A 15,697-nucleotide genomic window follows, 5' to 3' on the forward strand; every position below is an offset into this window, starting at 1 on the left:
ACAAATAAAATCGTGATATTCACATATGATAGGGTTAAGTAGTAATACCTATTAGAGGTACATACGCTGTAAGTGTTATAGTATTTGTAAATAATATTTAAAAAAAACTCGCTCATAAGATTTTTGTAACAAGTTGTAAAAAACACATTTACTATTTTGTAACTCGTATTATGGAGAATATATACACGTAGAGATAATAATGATAAAAAAAAACTCGGGTTTTCTGTTCCACAGACCGAATCCGTGTCAAGATCGTCAAGATTTTCTCAGCGTCCCCCCTCCCACCATCTATATACATTGCTTTCCACCATTCTTCCATGACATCATACAGTTTATTATTATTACTATTATTATTATTTCTGCTATTCTATTACAAGGCGATTCGTCCCACCGGTAGAATATCAAATACATAATAGAAATACATATATAAAAACGACGATATATTGCGTTTTGTATTTATAATCTATTCAGTCCTTCGGTTTTTTTAAGAATAAAAAAAAGTTAAAATTGTATAACGTATTATGTTATTATTATTGTATATGTCCATATGTATATAATATATTCGGTTAGTATTAAAGTAATAATAATAATATTATTTAATTTTCGATGTCGTATAGGTACTACAGTATGTACTATACGTGTACCGGGTGGTTAGGTGGTGGAAGGGAGTAATGTGGTTGACTATAGAATAATGATAACAATTGTGGCGCATTTTTATGGTTTAGATATTATAAAATGATAGGTACACAACAGTTGTACATATACACGAGTAACTATATTTAATATATATAATATTATTATCAGTAATAATAATAATAATAATAATTGGTTTTGGCATGAAAATTAACCTAATTTCCCGCTATAGTGCACCAGAGTATAATATGTGTATATAGATAGACATCGAGGTGTATTCTGTACGACGTATGTTTGTGACGCTGTCGCGCGCTCGTGTGTGTGCGTTCAATCTGTTATTCTATTGAAATTTACGCATCGAACTTCCGTTCTTTTAACCGCCGGGGCGCTATGTACTGCTGATAATCGCGTTCGGAAATCCTGTTCTGTGTGTAATGTGCATTGTCGATTGTTTTGTAGCGATTGTTGCGTGCAATCTGAAAATTGGCTCATCACAAATCGCATCGATTCGTACTAAACGCATTCCACGTTTATTTTTTTATTCTGTCGTCGCGGTACACGTAATAAAACACATTAAATATATAATATTATCACGCTGCGGCGGTGCAGCATATACGGTCAAAAACATATCGGGCACGATGCTTGCGTATACGACATTTGCGTGCGTGCAGTGTGGGTGGTAAAATTCTCCCCAAAGACTATACCGTGTATAGGTAATAGTAATAATAATAACAATAAAACGATACGCGTATCGATTTCCCAACGATATTATGTTATTATAGGTACATAATATAATATATCGTTCGTTTCGCGCGTGTCGCCTTTATATGCGAACCGTTTGTGTTTCGGACGGCGGTGATAAATTCTTCAGGTGTTGTACTATTATATTGTGTTCGAGTCGCATACACACCGATACCGTACATTGTACATTGTTATGTCCCGGGGGGGTGTCGAGTGGCAGTGAGCATATAACACCGAAATAGGGCACGTATTTTATTTTTCGAGAGAAAAACGGTTTCTGAAATACGCTCGCGCGGGCGGCCGTACCGTTCGAGTTGTGCAAAAACCCCCGCGCGCCGTAGACTCGTTAACGGACCATTAATAATCCGTCGTAACGTTACAGCGGCGGCGGCGGTGGGAGAGAATATTTCAGTTACGGCGGCGGTTACCTAGTTTCTTGCGTTATCTGCCGCGCGAAAGCGAGTCTGGATATTATATTATATATATATATTTACGAAAAACAAATGAATAATCAAACGAAAACGAAAATCGACTCGCGCGCCTGCACACACACACACACACACACACACACACACACCTGCAGGTACATGTGTGCGCGCGTAGGCTGTTGCACAATAGTTGTCATCATTCTTCTCACTCTCGACGGTGCGGTTTGATGTTTGCGTATGCGTATGTATGTATGTGTGTGTGTGTGTGTGTGTGTGTTGTACGTGTGTGTGTTTGCGTTTTTTCTTTTGCTGTCGCGCGCGCACGCACACACAATGCATTCAGAATGTAGATTAGCATATTATTATTCATTTACAGACGTGTGTGTATGTGTCTGCTGGGCGCGTACACGTAAACTACACACACACACGAGTATTACTCACACACGCGTTTACACGCTTACCCGAGTATACTTGCGCATATATTCACTCACACACACACACATGAGCGCGGCGCGCGCGGCCTAGGCGTTTCGCAACGCGCTCCTTTAATTAGGGTCCCGGCGAGTAGGTCACACAATCTCCGCCCAACGTCACCCCCCGCTCGCCCCGATGGCCCAGTTGCGCGCCGCGCCGCCGTCGCCCGCGTATATTATGCACACACACGCACGCACGCGCGCGCACGCTCACCGGGTGTACGCGGCGGCAAATTATTACGCGAGTTTTTTTTTCCCTCTCCGCCGCCTCGGCTGCACGCCGGCCGGCCCGCGCGGTGGCGTGCGATTTTCGAAACGTATTTTAAGACCGTTGGCCCGAGAGACGTTTGCCGTCTCCTTAAACGACACAGACGGTTATTGATATTATAATGTTGAAAATTGCGTAATTTTCAATAATAATATTATGATTTTTAAAATATGTCGTCCCGGGGGAGGGGAAAAGATGTCTGATGGCAACAAGACGCGTTCGTCCGTCGTCGAGAAAAGCTCTGGTAGTACCTATATTTAGTGTCTGGCAAAAACGATAGTCAGTCGGTTTTTTTCCTCATACGATTTATTCATTTTCGTTACAATGCCCCCTATAAGCGCGCACCGGTGCGCCGCGTGCACGTCGTCGTCGCTTTTTATAATGAGACGCGCCTCCACCCCGCCGCCGCGGGGGGACCGGTTTTTCTGAGCGCGGCCGATCGGAATATTCTCTGTCGTTCGTGCGTGTGTGTCGGTCATTGTACGGTGTAGACCGGTGTCGGAGATGGCGATGGTTACACCGCCGCCGCCGCCGCTACCGCCACTGAATCGTCGTCGTTTTCTCTCTTACTCCGACCAGCTAGTTACATTATTGTAATATAATATTATTTTAACGATTATTATTAAATAATTTCTGTCCGTCGGGATAAATAGTAATAATAATACGAGAAATGAGAAGACCGCCCTAGAGACCCTGCGGACGCGCCGCCGTCGTTGTAGGTTTCTCTCGATGTATATACGACGAACGCGGTCGGCCAACACCCAACCGTCGCCGCAGCCGCCGCCGCATCCGCAGTCGTCACGTAACGACGATAAACGCGTTTTTTAATGCCTCTAACACTACAATATTATTTAATATTTATTTACAATAATATTATTATTATTAATTATCGCGATTCCGTTCTCTCGCGGTGTACGCGGCATCGCACGTATAAATCGATAATGATAAAATTAATCTAATTAAATTTTTCAACGTTCCCGAAAGCTTCGTTATAAGTTTGATTTGGCGCCGAAATGTGTGCGTGCTACACGTCGTTTTATCAGACAACCGTTTCGTTCGGTCGACTGACCTATTTTTTTTTTTAATACTGTTTTTGTCTTTACACAACACCTACGTTTAGTTGCGTACAATGATAATATTTATATCATTGCACGTCTATACCTAACACTACTAGTTATCAGTGTTTACTGTTTCTGATGGTTTCACGTACAGCAAAATCCGTTGGCATTAAAATACGCGGTGGCGATACATTCACGCGCGTCGCTGGTTTTTCGTGGTGTCCGTGTCGACACCAGTGAGCGTGTGTGTTCTAACGGAAAAACGAATTTCGTGTTTTTAATTTTTAACAACCTGTGGGCCGGGCCGCGGGGTAAAAATGCCTGTTGGTTCGCCATCCGTAAAACTCTATATTGCTACCGTCGGTTATTTCAAAACGCCGGCCGAATCGAATCGATATTTTCCGTCCGTTTTCGCCCGCGTCTTGCGACATTCGTTTTGCTTTGCATCATAATAATTCTACCCAGGTGGCGGCCTCCGTCCGTATATGCTATTATTTTATATTAATAATATTATATCTACGGCGATTTGAAAACCAAATGCAAATACTCGTACCTATATCATATATCGTGTATTATTATATGTCGTATGCGTGTAACCAGCACGCTCGCATGTACATTAATATTATCTCAATTCCCAGTAAAAAGTACGTTAACCGCGGTCTGTGTTGTGCGTGCATTTTTGCTTTCGAAAAAAACAATACGGCAGACGTTTTCACTCGTATTTTTATTGCCTTTTTTTGTCGTCTCGCTCCACACCGAAAAGATGTGGAAAAAATAACTTTGAATGACAATGTCCAGACAATTATTGTTGTACAGTTTGTACTTAATGTCGAAAGCGTCTGGGGTGCGGTTGCAACCGAAATATTATAATCTATGGTGTGTGTGTGTCCGGCTTTCACCGACGGAACGTCTGCTCGCAGAGAGCTAACACACGTGGGCGGTACGTAGCCGTGTCGTAAATGTCTCTACGCGCCGAGACCTATATTATGCATGTATTGTTTTTTTTTATGCGCTCCGCGTCCGCTCGTGATGAAATTACTGACGGATGAACGCTGCAAAGAGCAATTGACTCTGTTGAGCCATGTTTTTATTAGTCGGATATTGTGTGCCGTACTGTTATATTATATTATTTCCATCCGCATATTAATGTTATACATAACCCCAATACGAATGATTTATCGATTGAATGGACGACATCGACTTAATAGTATTATTATAGGATAGGACATTAGGCAAAGGATAAAAAAGAAAAAATATGAAATATTGATTTCGTTATGAAACTATTTTTAGTCGTCCCGTTTCACTGTCCGTCAGTTTTTCTGGACGTTTGATGATTGGTAATATCATAACGTCGAAATGGGCCACTGTCAATGTCTGCAGACGTGCCCGGAGCGAACGTTACGCAACGGTCGCCGTTCGGTTGCCTCAGCGCAGACGCGCGTCCCATATCTTTCTCGCCAACCCCTTCCACTTTTCCCTCTCCTGTGCCTACCACATAATGTATAATATATTATACCATACCATTATTATAATATATGTATACACATTATTGAACGCACGTTACATATCGTATTCTTCTTCTTCTTCTTCTTCTGTATAACATTATATATTATATTATAGATATGCGTGTACACGACATCGGGTTCACTTTCTCCAAACTCGGCCTCACCATTACGTACACAGCGCGCGCGTCCGCCCATCGTCTGCGTACCCACCACCTGTCGATGGTCACGTGCCCGAATTTTATTTAATTTTATTAGGTACAACCAGTTTCACAATCCGATATACGACGACAACGACACACACACGCACGCTGTTAAACAGTATAATATAATATTATTCAAACCGATCTTCGGTGAACTTAGTGGCGGTGGGCAGCGACGGTAGCGGGACAAAGAGAAAACGGACGACGTTTTTATTTTTGCCGCGCGGGACCGCCGCCTTACCGCCGTGTTACGTAGAGTGTAGGCACTTTTGACGGTTTGTGATACGACGATAATGATGATAATGAGTACTGGAGATGATTATGATTAACCGTCGGGTGCGGTTTGCACTTATTATCACGGTTGTGCCATTTTCGGCCTTGAGAATATATAGCGCCACGCCAAGTTGTCAAGGTTAAGCACGATTCGCCGCCACCACTATTTGGATTTGATACCATGAGACAGCCCTCTTTAATTCTTACGTTTTCCTTTCCCCCGGGGTATACATACATGCGACGTGTATGTAATATATTCATATATATATATATATATATATATAGAGAGAGAGAGAGAAGGGAAAAACAATTGCCATCAATGTGCCTTTATAAGGTTAGGTTCCTCCGTTGCGGCCGTCCGTTCGATCACGGGACAATATCGTATTTTGTATATTATATTATATATAGATTCGTGCTGCAGTTTTCTTCCCTAGGAAAAATAATAACGTTTCGATAATGACATATAGTCGCGCCATGGTGGCGGAATTGAAACTGTTGTACAAGTTTAAACAATATTAAACGAAACAATATTACGTGACCAAAATAAATATTTTTATTACGGTTTTTTTTTATATCAACGTATTTTGTTAGTCTACTCGTGTGTGCAGTAAAAATAATAAAATAAAATCTTATATATTATTATATCGAATTGTACATGTGATTTGACGTTTGAAAGCATTATATCAAATCGTTTTTTTTTTTGTAAAAATAAGCAATCCTGATTTAAACCAACAGAATATTTTCCGGTGCCATAAATTAAGTATATTTAGTAAGATAACTTTTTTTCGTAACATCTACTTGGATATGGCTTATTTATTAGCCGTTTAATGACAATTTTTCTTATTGAACTTTTAAGGCTTTGAATCATAATCTTCTTACGCTGTGTTGTAAAAAGTAGGACTTTCGTTCTCAGCGTACGTATATAATATAAATTGACCCGAGGCGTTGGTTACTTAATTATGATTATTATTATTATTATCAATAACAATAAGAACAAAAATAATACCTAATCACAGCATAATAATAGACGCCTCAACAATATGCTCGTTGTAATGTAATGTAATATAATAATGTCATAATATAGATTAGTTTTAGAAAGTTATCGGTACGGTTTCGATTGAGCGCCCCTTGGGGTTGCCCCGTGAGGCTAATACGAACGAGGTGCAATATAATAGAGTAGGTAGGTAATATACGAGTAGCACACCTGTATAGCATAATGTACTGCAGGTGTATGTAAGTATACACTGTGTACAGTAAAACAAAATCAAAATTGTTTTTCCATTTCATAGCCTATTATCAGAATTCCAAAACGTTTCCCCGTTAGGTACTTCAATGGTTTAATTTAACTCGATTTCTGTGCTTTTGTTTATAATAATTCAATTGGGCCTGCAGTGTAGCGGTGTAGAGGTGGAGTATGTATTTCTCCTGTTGAAAATGGTATGCATTGTTGTGTCCATTCCGGGTTGTTGTTTACACCGCGGCGGCGTGTGGCGGTGTGATAATCAAGGTGAACCCGCCGTCGACGGCAGCGTCGCGGCGACGACAACTTCCTAGTAATATCTCTCCGTACAACCATTAGACCTTCAACTCTGGAGCATCTCTTCCTGGTGTTCAGACAATAATAGATTCGCGAGAGAAAAAAAAATCCGATCAATTTGTGTTCGTTTAGTAGAAGAAAAACGGAATAATTGATAATTTTCACATGTAATATTCAAAAACTATATGCGTTTCACTTGACAAAATGTACTATTATTGTGTATGACTATTATACTGTACAATGGGTCGCATATATACCTATATTTACAATATAAACGTGGGAATATATAATTAATTAACTGACAACCAGGATTTATTCAAGAAATTAAACGTTTATACATAATATATGCACACTCAAATCATAAATGAAATTAATCAATTTTGATGAAAATGCGTACCGGTTATGGGTATCGAAACACAATGAGCTAGAATTCACCAACTTTAAAAACACGTAACTTTAAATAACGTAATATCTCTTCCAGTAACTCATCACTATTCATACAACGTCTTGGCTCTTTTTTATGTACACCTAGGAGATATATTATTTTAGGTAGGTGTCTATAACTATAATATATGTATAATGCATTACCTATCTGTTACGTCTGTAATCACTCCACAACTCTCTCCTATATATATACATCACCATCCATTCCTGTAGTTTTCTTATACTTCCTGTGGAATATCAATGATCTTTTTTTTATATATCATCTATTACTCACAGGTTTAACCCGTGAACTCAATTTTATTAATTCTCTTATTGGTTTAATATACCTGTGTATATATTATACAATCGTGATATATAATACCGCGTGTATCCGACGCATAGCTCTGAACAAAATTCAAAATTTGTCGTTTCATCAAATTACTATAATATGTCGTTTTATCTTTGTCTACAGTTATCACGTTACACGAAACATTATTTGCAGTATAAATAACTCTACTGTTTTTCTCTAATATTATCCTCCGTGTTTACAGTCTATGTACAAAAACCAACACCGATTGTCGGCGTTGTTTCGTCTACCTACTGCATATCTGTATAGGTACTGCGTTACTTATATATTATTTATTTACAATTTGTGCACCCTTTTCTCACAAACATCATCTTATCTATACATCACGCAGACGCGTTCTTACTTGTCTTGTTATCTGGAATATACTCGCGGTAAAACATTTGTTCAGGCTGCTTATCCTTATCGTATATGCGTTAAATCCTATATAGTTGTGTTCGAACGCGATTTGGTTGTTGTAGGTATTTTCACCGTGATATCAACCGTCAACCGCTGACCAAGTCACTATCACAGATGCCGGATCATAGTATGATATTACCAGTCGTAAACTCTAGAGTCTATATAGTCGCGGGAGTACAGCTGTAAAGTTGTATTGACTGCAATTTCGTCGGATCCCATTCGCGGCGATGACGACGTATGCACCGGAGGAGAGGTGCATCAATTTTTCCCGATTACGATGATGCTATAATCCGGCGGCACGACCTTCGGTCTTCGGCAATATATCTATATTATGCGTGCGAAGAGCCGGCAAAACCGAAGAAAGTAAAAGCGGAACTCGGCGGCAGTTCTGCACGCGCTTTCTTTCGTATTATTATACACCAGCTATTATATTATTATATATACATAACTCTCGCGGCGCACTCACTTTTCTCCGCCGCGACTGGGCCAAGGCGAATGGCCTTGACCGTAAATCGTGTGCATAATAATAATAATAAACTGCCGCCGCATTCATATTCGCACTGGCGCGTACCCGCGGTCTTCGGCCACCACCGGCCACATCGTTGAGATCGCAAACGTATCTGTCTCTCTCTCTCTTCTCGAGTGGTTATAGTCGATCAATCAGTATTGTATATACCACAGCAGCTGTTATATATGCAACTATACAGAGTTGTCACTTGAGAATCAAATATCTCCATCCATATGATAATAATATATTTTAGTGTCGTTGTACAATGTATACTAATAATAATAACATCATAATATATACAAAATAATCGTAAGGTGATTTGAGGCGCGTTTTCACTCGGTTCCCTTCACCTCCATACTTCACCGTCCACCCGACTAATAACGCGCTACTGTTATTGTAATTTCGAGTTTTTTCTTTTCTTTACGAATATATTCTCTCCTTGTACGTACATATCATTACACGTGACGGCGGCGGTGCGGCGTTCAAGTCTCCGTACACCGTGACCGGCCGGCGGCGGCGACGGCAGCGGCAACGTCGCAACAACCGCGCGCTAGGCGAGTACATAATATGCACACAATCGTCGTCCGCCTCCCCGCTTAATGGAATAATATATTATTACATAGCCGCCGCGTCGCGCGCTTGCGCGTTGCCACAACGCTGCCGCTTAATTGCGTAAGCGGCGTGTATCTATCGTTTGTGGCGACTTCGGCGGTGGTGTTGTTCTCAAGGCCACACGCCTTCGAGATCGTGTTTGTGTATAATATACAACTGCGGCCGAGAAAATCGGTCACCTCCTTATCTCCCTCCGTGTCTCGTCGCGCTCAACATCTGAGCGTACCGTCCATAACATTATACTATTATGCTGTATATATGATAATATCGAATTTTATAGAATAATATTGTGATATTCACAACGTGTTTGCAGCAATAATTGTCTCATTCCATCACCACACGCTCACTATCGATTATAAGCTCTTCTTCGCCGCCAAAGACTCTTCTCGTAGATGTCGTATATACATATTACATATATATATACTTATGTCGTCCCGTGAATACGCTCGTAAACATTTCGAGGCGATCGGTTTTTAACGAGCTTCGCGATAACGTACGAGCGTGGAAATTCCGCAAAGAGCGCCGAGACACAATATGTTGACCGGCGGGACAATATCGACCGGTGTCGTAATCGTAAGACGGGGAGGACGACGACGACGACGACGACTATAATATACGACGACGGGAGAATAATAATAATAACGATAACGATAACGGGGGCCGGAGCGAATGGAAACGGAATCAAACGATATAGCACTACTGTAATTCCGGGACAGATTTCGATAGTGATCTGTGCAAAAGAAAAGCCGAGCTTTAATCAAAATTTAAGTCCAACTCGCAATCGGACGGCGTCCGGACTTAACAATGTGTTGTATATACATAAATCCTTTGGCGACGATTCGTTTTCCTTTATGTGTAGTGTACGGCGTATACACCTTCGTTCCGCCGGTCAGGGTGTATAGAAAACGCTTTTTCCCCCAGTCCGTAATCGATTCCATCCGATTATGGATCGCGACGGCGGCGGTGGTGGTGACGACGACGACGACGACGACGTTATTTCGTAACTTACGCAATGCGCTTTGTAATTATTTTCGTTTTAACGCCCAATCTCGATATGTATCCACTAAAATTACGTTTTGAAATCGCGCGCATATCCTTACGCAATGGAGCCGTGGCGCAATGCTCACAAATTCACCACACGCACGGGCATGCGTATTATAACATTATTATTATTATTATTATTCGACGTGTGTATTATTGGCGGATCCGATCGGAAAAACGTTTTACTCCGACCGACGTTATTATTATTATTATTGATTTCGATCCCACGGGAACAGAGTTGTGTTGGTTTTATATTTACGATTGGCGTTTTTTTATCGTTTGTAACCGTAAAACGTATTATATTATAATTATTGTTTGTCTTATTTTGATCAGCCGAACGAATTAATTCTATATATTTCCATGTGTACAATAATAATAATGATAATAATAATGTACAATTATAATGAGTGTATAGTCGATTCTGCACGTACAAAATATTATGAACATATTTAATCAATGATTTCGACGTTTCTTCTAAGTATATAATATGCGCTTCGGCATGCTACAGATAAGCACAGATATTGGTCTCCACCTTATCACGATCGTAATATGATCGACTGAAGACGACCATATGTTTTATTATCACTATCGGTGGTCGCGTATTATGTATTATTATCCGCTGTGTATATCTAATTTTTTTTTGTTACTCGTGCGTCATAACCTGCGCTATAACCGGTTTATGTTTACTAGCATTTGTTTTTTCTACCGAGATCAGTGCGACCGGTGCATAATTATTAAATATATTATTATCATTATATTATTTTATATTTAAAATAAAAAAACAAAACAAAACAAAACGTATAGAATATAATAGATATAGGTAGGTACACAATATGACAATAACAATATCAGCATCATCGTTGTATATTATACTATAAAAATAATAATACAACGCGACGTGCGCTAGCTAGAATACGATTTTATACCATCCGCCAAAATGTTTATTTTTTCTTTCGTTATTTTCTCGTTACGCAGCGTAATAATATTCGTCGACGACCAAAAGTCGTTTTAGTCCTCCCACCCTTTCCGTCAAAAATTTATGACTTGTATACAGCACATTATGAATACGCACGAGCGCGTACACTACGAATTATTATTGTAAATAGTATAAATTAATATATTGTAATATTTTAAAACCGAGTTCTGTTTGCGCGCGTAAAACCGAGAAAAATATATATATCACGTCGTCACCGTCATCGTCGTCCAGCGGTGTCGGGTGGGTCCAGCGAGCGTGTGATATTATATAATTATTGTTTATTACTCATAAGGATCGCATGTACAACGGGATGTGTACAGACGGTTTATTTTCTCTTATATTTGAAACCACTGACCCATTTCGATTTTGCGTCGTTAAGACGCTGTCGCGACGGTCAAATAACCGTCAACAACTATCATTTTATCAACCTCTACTCTTAACACTTTATGAATTTTGTCTTTATTATTTTTGTTTTTTTTTTCGAACTATTAATTGTAACATTAATGATAACGACGAATAATGATAAATATTATTCAGTGTTCTTCGTACAAACGAGTGTGTATAATACGGTCATAGTCTCATAGCCATGGTACTCACATGACGATGATGATGATGATGATAATAATAATAATAATAAAATATTAAAAATATATACCTATATAGTATAATATATAGGATGACTATGCAATACCGCCGCCGTCGCATTCGTCGTCGTTACGCCGTGCGGTGTCCCCCTTATACGTCGTCGTCGTCGTCGTCGTCGTATGTAACGTTCCGCGGTCGTCTCGCGTATAATAATAGTAATAATATAATATGTCGGTTTGGTAATAACTTTAATAATAGGAGGTATTTTTTTTCACTATCATTATTGTTCTCCTGTACTGACGTGGCGGGGAAACCTGTGCGATGAGAACCATTGTTGACTATAAACACACACTCGTAGGTACATGTACATGTATATACATATTATATTATAAAATATGTAGTCTACACACTTATCCTACTCGTACGTAAATTACCGAGTACGTATATTATTCGTATCGGCACGATCATTTTCTCGAATGCGGCTTCTCGTATACTATGATCATGATCTTCGTCGGATATTTTTTTTATTATTTTTGAACTTTTGCGCCCAATTCGACGATTTTTTTCCTATTTAAATTTTATGCAATGCGTTTATCCCCCCCCCCTAGGATCATCAATGATTTTTGATTGAATTTCATATAATATACGATATCGTCTATTAAATTTTGACTGCGTAATTAACACACTTGGCCGGTTACTGTTTTTTCGCGGACGAGTTCGTAAATCTCCGGCACCGGCAGTCTGCCGGACAGGATTTCCGTCGTCCGTTTCACATTTGGCTCTATGCCGCCACCGTCGCCGCGCCGGTTGTGAGTGGCGTAATCGTGGTCCATTGTTTTTAGCGTTCTTACGACGTTGTGAAACAAATTATTTAATAATAATTATGATCGCACCTCGGAGACAACGATATAATATTATATATAGACAGCATCACAACAATGTGCATTTACCAATATTGAATATACAATATACCGCACTGCTATTACAATCGCTAAAAGCCTTCGCTACATTTTATTATATAGATATAATGAAGTTGGAGTGTTAAAACATTTTATGTTTAATAAATAATTTTATTTTGGGTCAAAGTAATAATATATTGATAAAATGTCAATGCAAATATTTTTAAAACGAGTAAATATATAATCAATACGAAAATACGAAAGTAAATTTTTCAATATAAAAATTTGAAATCCCATCCAAGATTAAATTAACTACTCGATGGTATATACATACCCTTATACATATAATATATAATGTATACATAGTGATAGTATTAAATATCGTTTAGATCATGTTATTGTATTGATATAGTTGAACAATTTGACTAATTGTGTATGGTTTTGTATTTTAGCCGTCCGAGCGGACAGGATGCGAGGAGGCCGGAACAAATTCGGACCTATGTACAAACGGGACAGGGCGAGAAAGTTGCAGATGATGCGTCAGCGACAGATGGCCGTGCAGACGTTGCGCGGTGGCGTGGTCACGTCTGCCGGAGCCAACAGCCACCACCAATTCGCCATGTTGGCCGGCGACGCGGTCACGCTAGGCCAGTACCCCGGCTCCACCATCACGTCATCGGTGTCCAGTTTGCACATCAAACAAGAAATTCAAATTCCCCAGGTGAGACGTCGTTTGCCAATTTTATATCAAGAAAAAAATAACAAAAACAACAACGGTGAACGTTTCTTGCAGGGTGTCTTATTATATTTTAAATCACAACTAATCAACCATCAACCCCTACACAACGTGATACAAATTAAAATTGCAAATGAATATGCGAAACTAAATTATATTTTTCACATGAAACTTAATACTAAGTACTATAATCTCTCTCTTAATTTAAACCATGTCTTTAAACTGTATCCCTGATGAGCCCAATCGAAGATAAGATAATATTCTCTAAACTTGCGCGGGTTATTGCTTATAGTCACTTCCCATAAGTGTTTTACGTTACGAATGTATTTTTATATCTTATTAATTTATTGTCCATGAGTGTATAGATAGATTTTCTTCTATTCAATAAAAAATCTCAATTTTTAAATGTACAGGAAGCGCTGCACATAATACGACGATACACACCGCCCCTATTTGAAATAACAACTGCTCGTTATCGATTAGTTTTATTTGTTTTATATCGTTTCCAATATTGCATCATCACCACGATCAATGTGCATCACATCGTTATTCGACTTTTCTTTGCCCGACAATGAGCTTTATACAAAATAATTATATGTTATTGTCTCTGATTTTAATAACGGTGTGTGGTGAAGTGCATCGATATTATTTTTCTCTTCGGACGAACGCACATCATCACATATCAATATTACATTGTACTTGCGTGGGTAACTTTTTGCGGTAATCAATTTCACATACAATAATAGTATAACAAGCTATCGTCGTTGCAACGAACATGTTTGTGACGACCGATGTGGTGTCCTACGCGATCGCGTAGGCTCGGTAAAATATGCGTAGTTGTTTAAACTGGTACGAAATGAATATTCCACACCCCTCCCACCCCAATTAACATTATCTTTAAACGTTTACTGTGAGCCCGTCTTGCTGGTTTCGATATTTCATCGACTTTTTACGTGACATTTTTACGATATTTTAATTTTAAATCGATAAATGAGTATTTTTAAATTATGACATTATACTTTTAACTCGCGCAATAAACAATAATAAGGTGCCTTTATGCGACGCTAACGCGGAAAATCTTTGATTCCGTAATGCGGTATGTTATAATATGTCTGTTTGTTCTCGAACAGGTGTCTTCGTTGACGTCCTCACCCGACTCGTCACCCAGCCCGATCGCCGTGGCTCTGGGTCAGGCCGGACTCGGGTCTCTAGCCACTGGTGCCGGAGGCACCACGTGTGTGGTCAACCAACACTCGCAAATGACGCTGCAAATCGTGGCATCGGCCAACGGCAACAATAACAACAACACTAGCAGCAGCAACAACAACAACAGCACGGGCGTGACCAACATGACCGGTGCAAACGGTGGAGTGCCGCCGTCGCAACACCAGCAACATCACCAGCAGACACAGCAGCAACAACAACAACAGCAACAACAGCAACAGCAGTCGGCGGTCCCGGCCGCGTCCATGTTGTCCGTGAACAAAATGTGGTCGCCACCGTCGTCGCCTAAGAACTACCTGTTGTCCGCGCACCAGCAACAACAGCAACAGCAGCAACACCACGTGCCGCAGCAGCAACAACAGCAGCAACAGCAACAGCAGATGGTGGACGGCGGCGGTAGCACGTCGGCCGCTGCGGCTGCGACCGCCAACGGTGGCGGCGTCAAAGGCATGTCGCCCATGATCCGGGACTTTGTGCAGGGTCTGGACGACCGGGAGTGGCAGAGCTCGCTGTTCGGCCTGTTGCAGAACCAGACGTACAACCAGTGTGAGGTCGATCTGTTCGAACTCATGTGCAAGGTGCTCGACCAGAATCTATTCTCGCAGGTGGACTGGGCGCGGAATTCGGTGTTCTTCAAAGATTTGAAGGTAACGATCTTATATATATATATATTATTATATCGAATATAATTATTATAGTATATCATACCGCTATATATAACGGCAATGTGATAGGAAAACGTTAGTCTATGTATTATATTGGTGATTTCTGTGGACGACGAGCCTACGGGCACGGATTTTAAGTTTAAAATAAC

At 40.0% G+C, this 15,697-nt stretch overlaps 1 protein-coding gene across 1 annotated transcript in view; it reads left to right on the plus strand.

Annotated features, from left to right (window-relative positions):
* LOC132923017 (nuclear hormone receptor FTZ-F1) overlaps positions 1-15,697 on the plus strand; it is a 62,991-nt gene that overhangs the window by 33,166 nt on the left and 14,128 nt on the right. Inside the window, exons 5-6 of the mRNA XM_060986804.1 lie at positions 13,376-13,644; positions 14,790-15,530. Of these exons, the coding sequence (XP_060842787.1) occupies positions 13,376-13,644; positions 14,790-15,530 (1,010 nt within the window). The remainder of the gene's footprint in view (positions 1-13,375; positions 13,645-14,789; positions 15,531-15,697) is intronic.

Source organism: Rhopalosiphum padi, chromosome 1, assembly GCF_020882245.1.
Source record: "Rhopalosiphum padi isolate XX-2018 chromosome 1, ASM2088224v1, whole genome shotgun sequence".
NCBI lineage: Eukaryota > Metazoa > Arthropoda > Insecta > Hemiptera > Aphididae > Rhopalosiphum > Rhopalosiphum padi.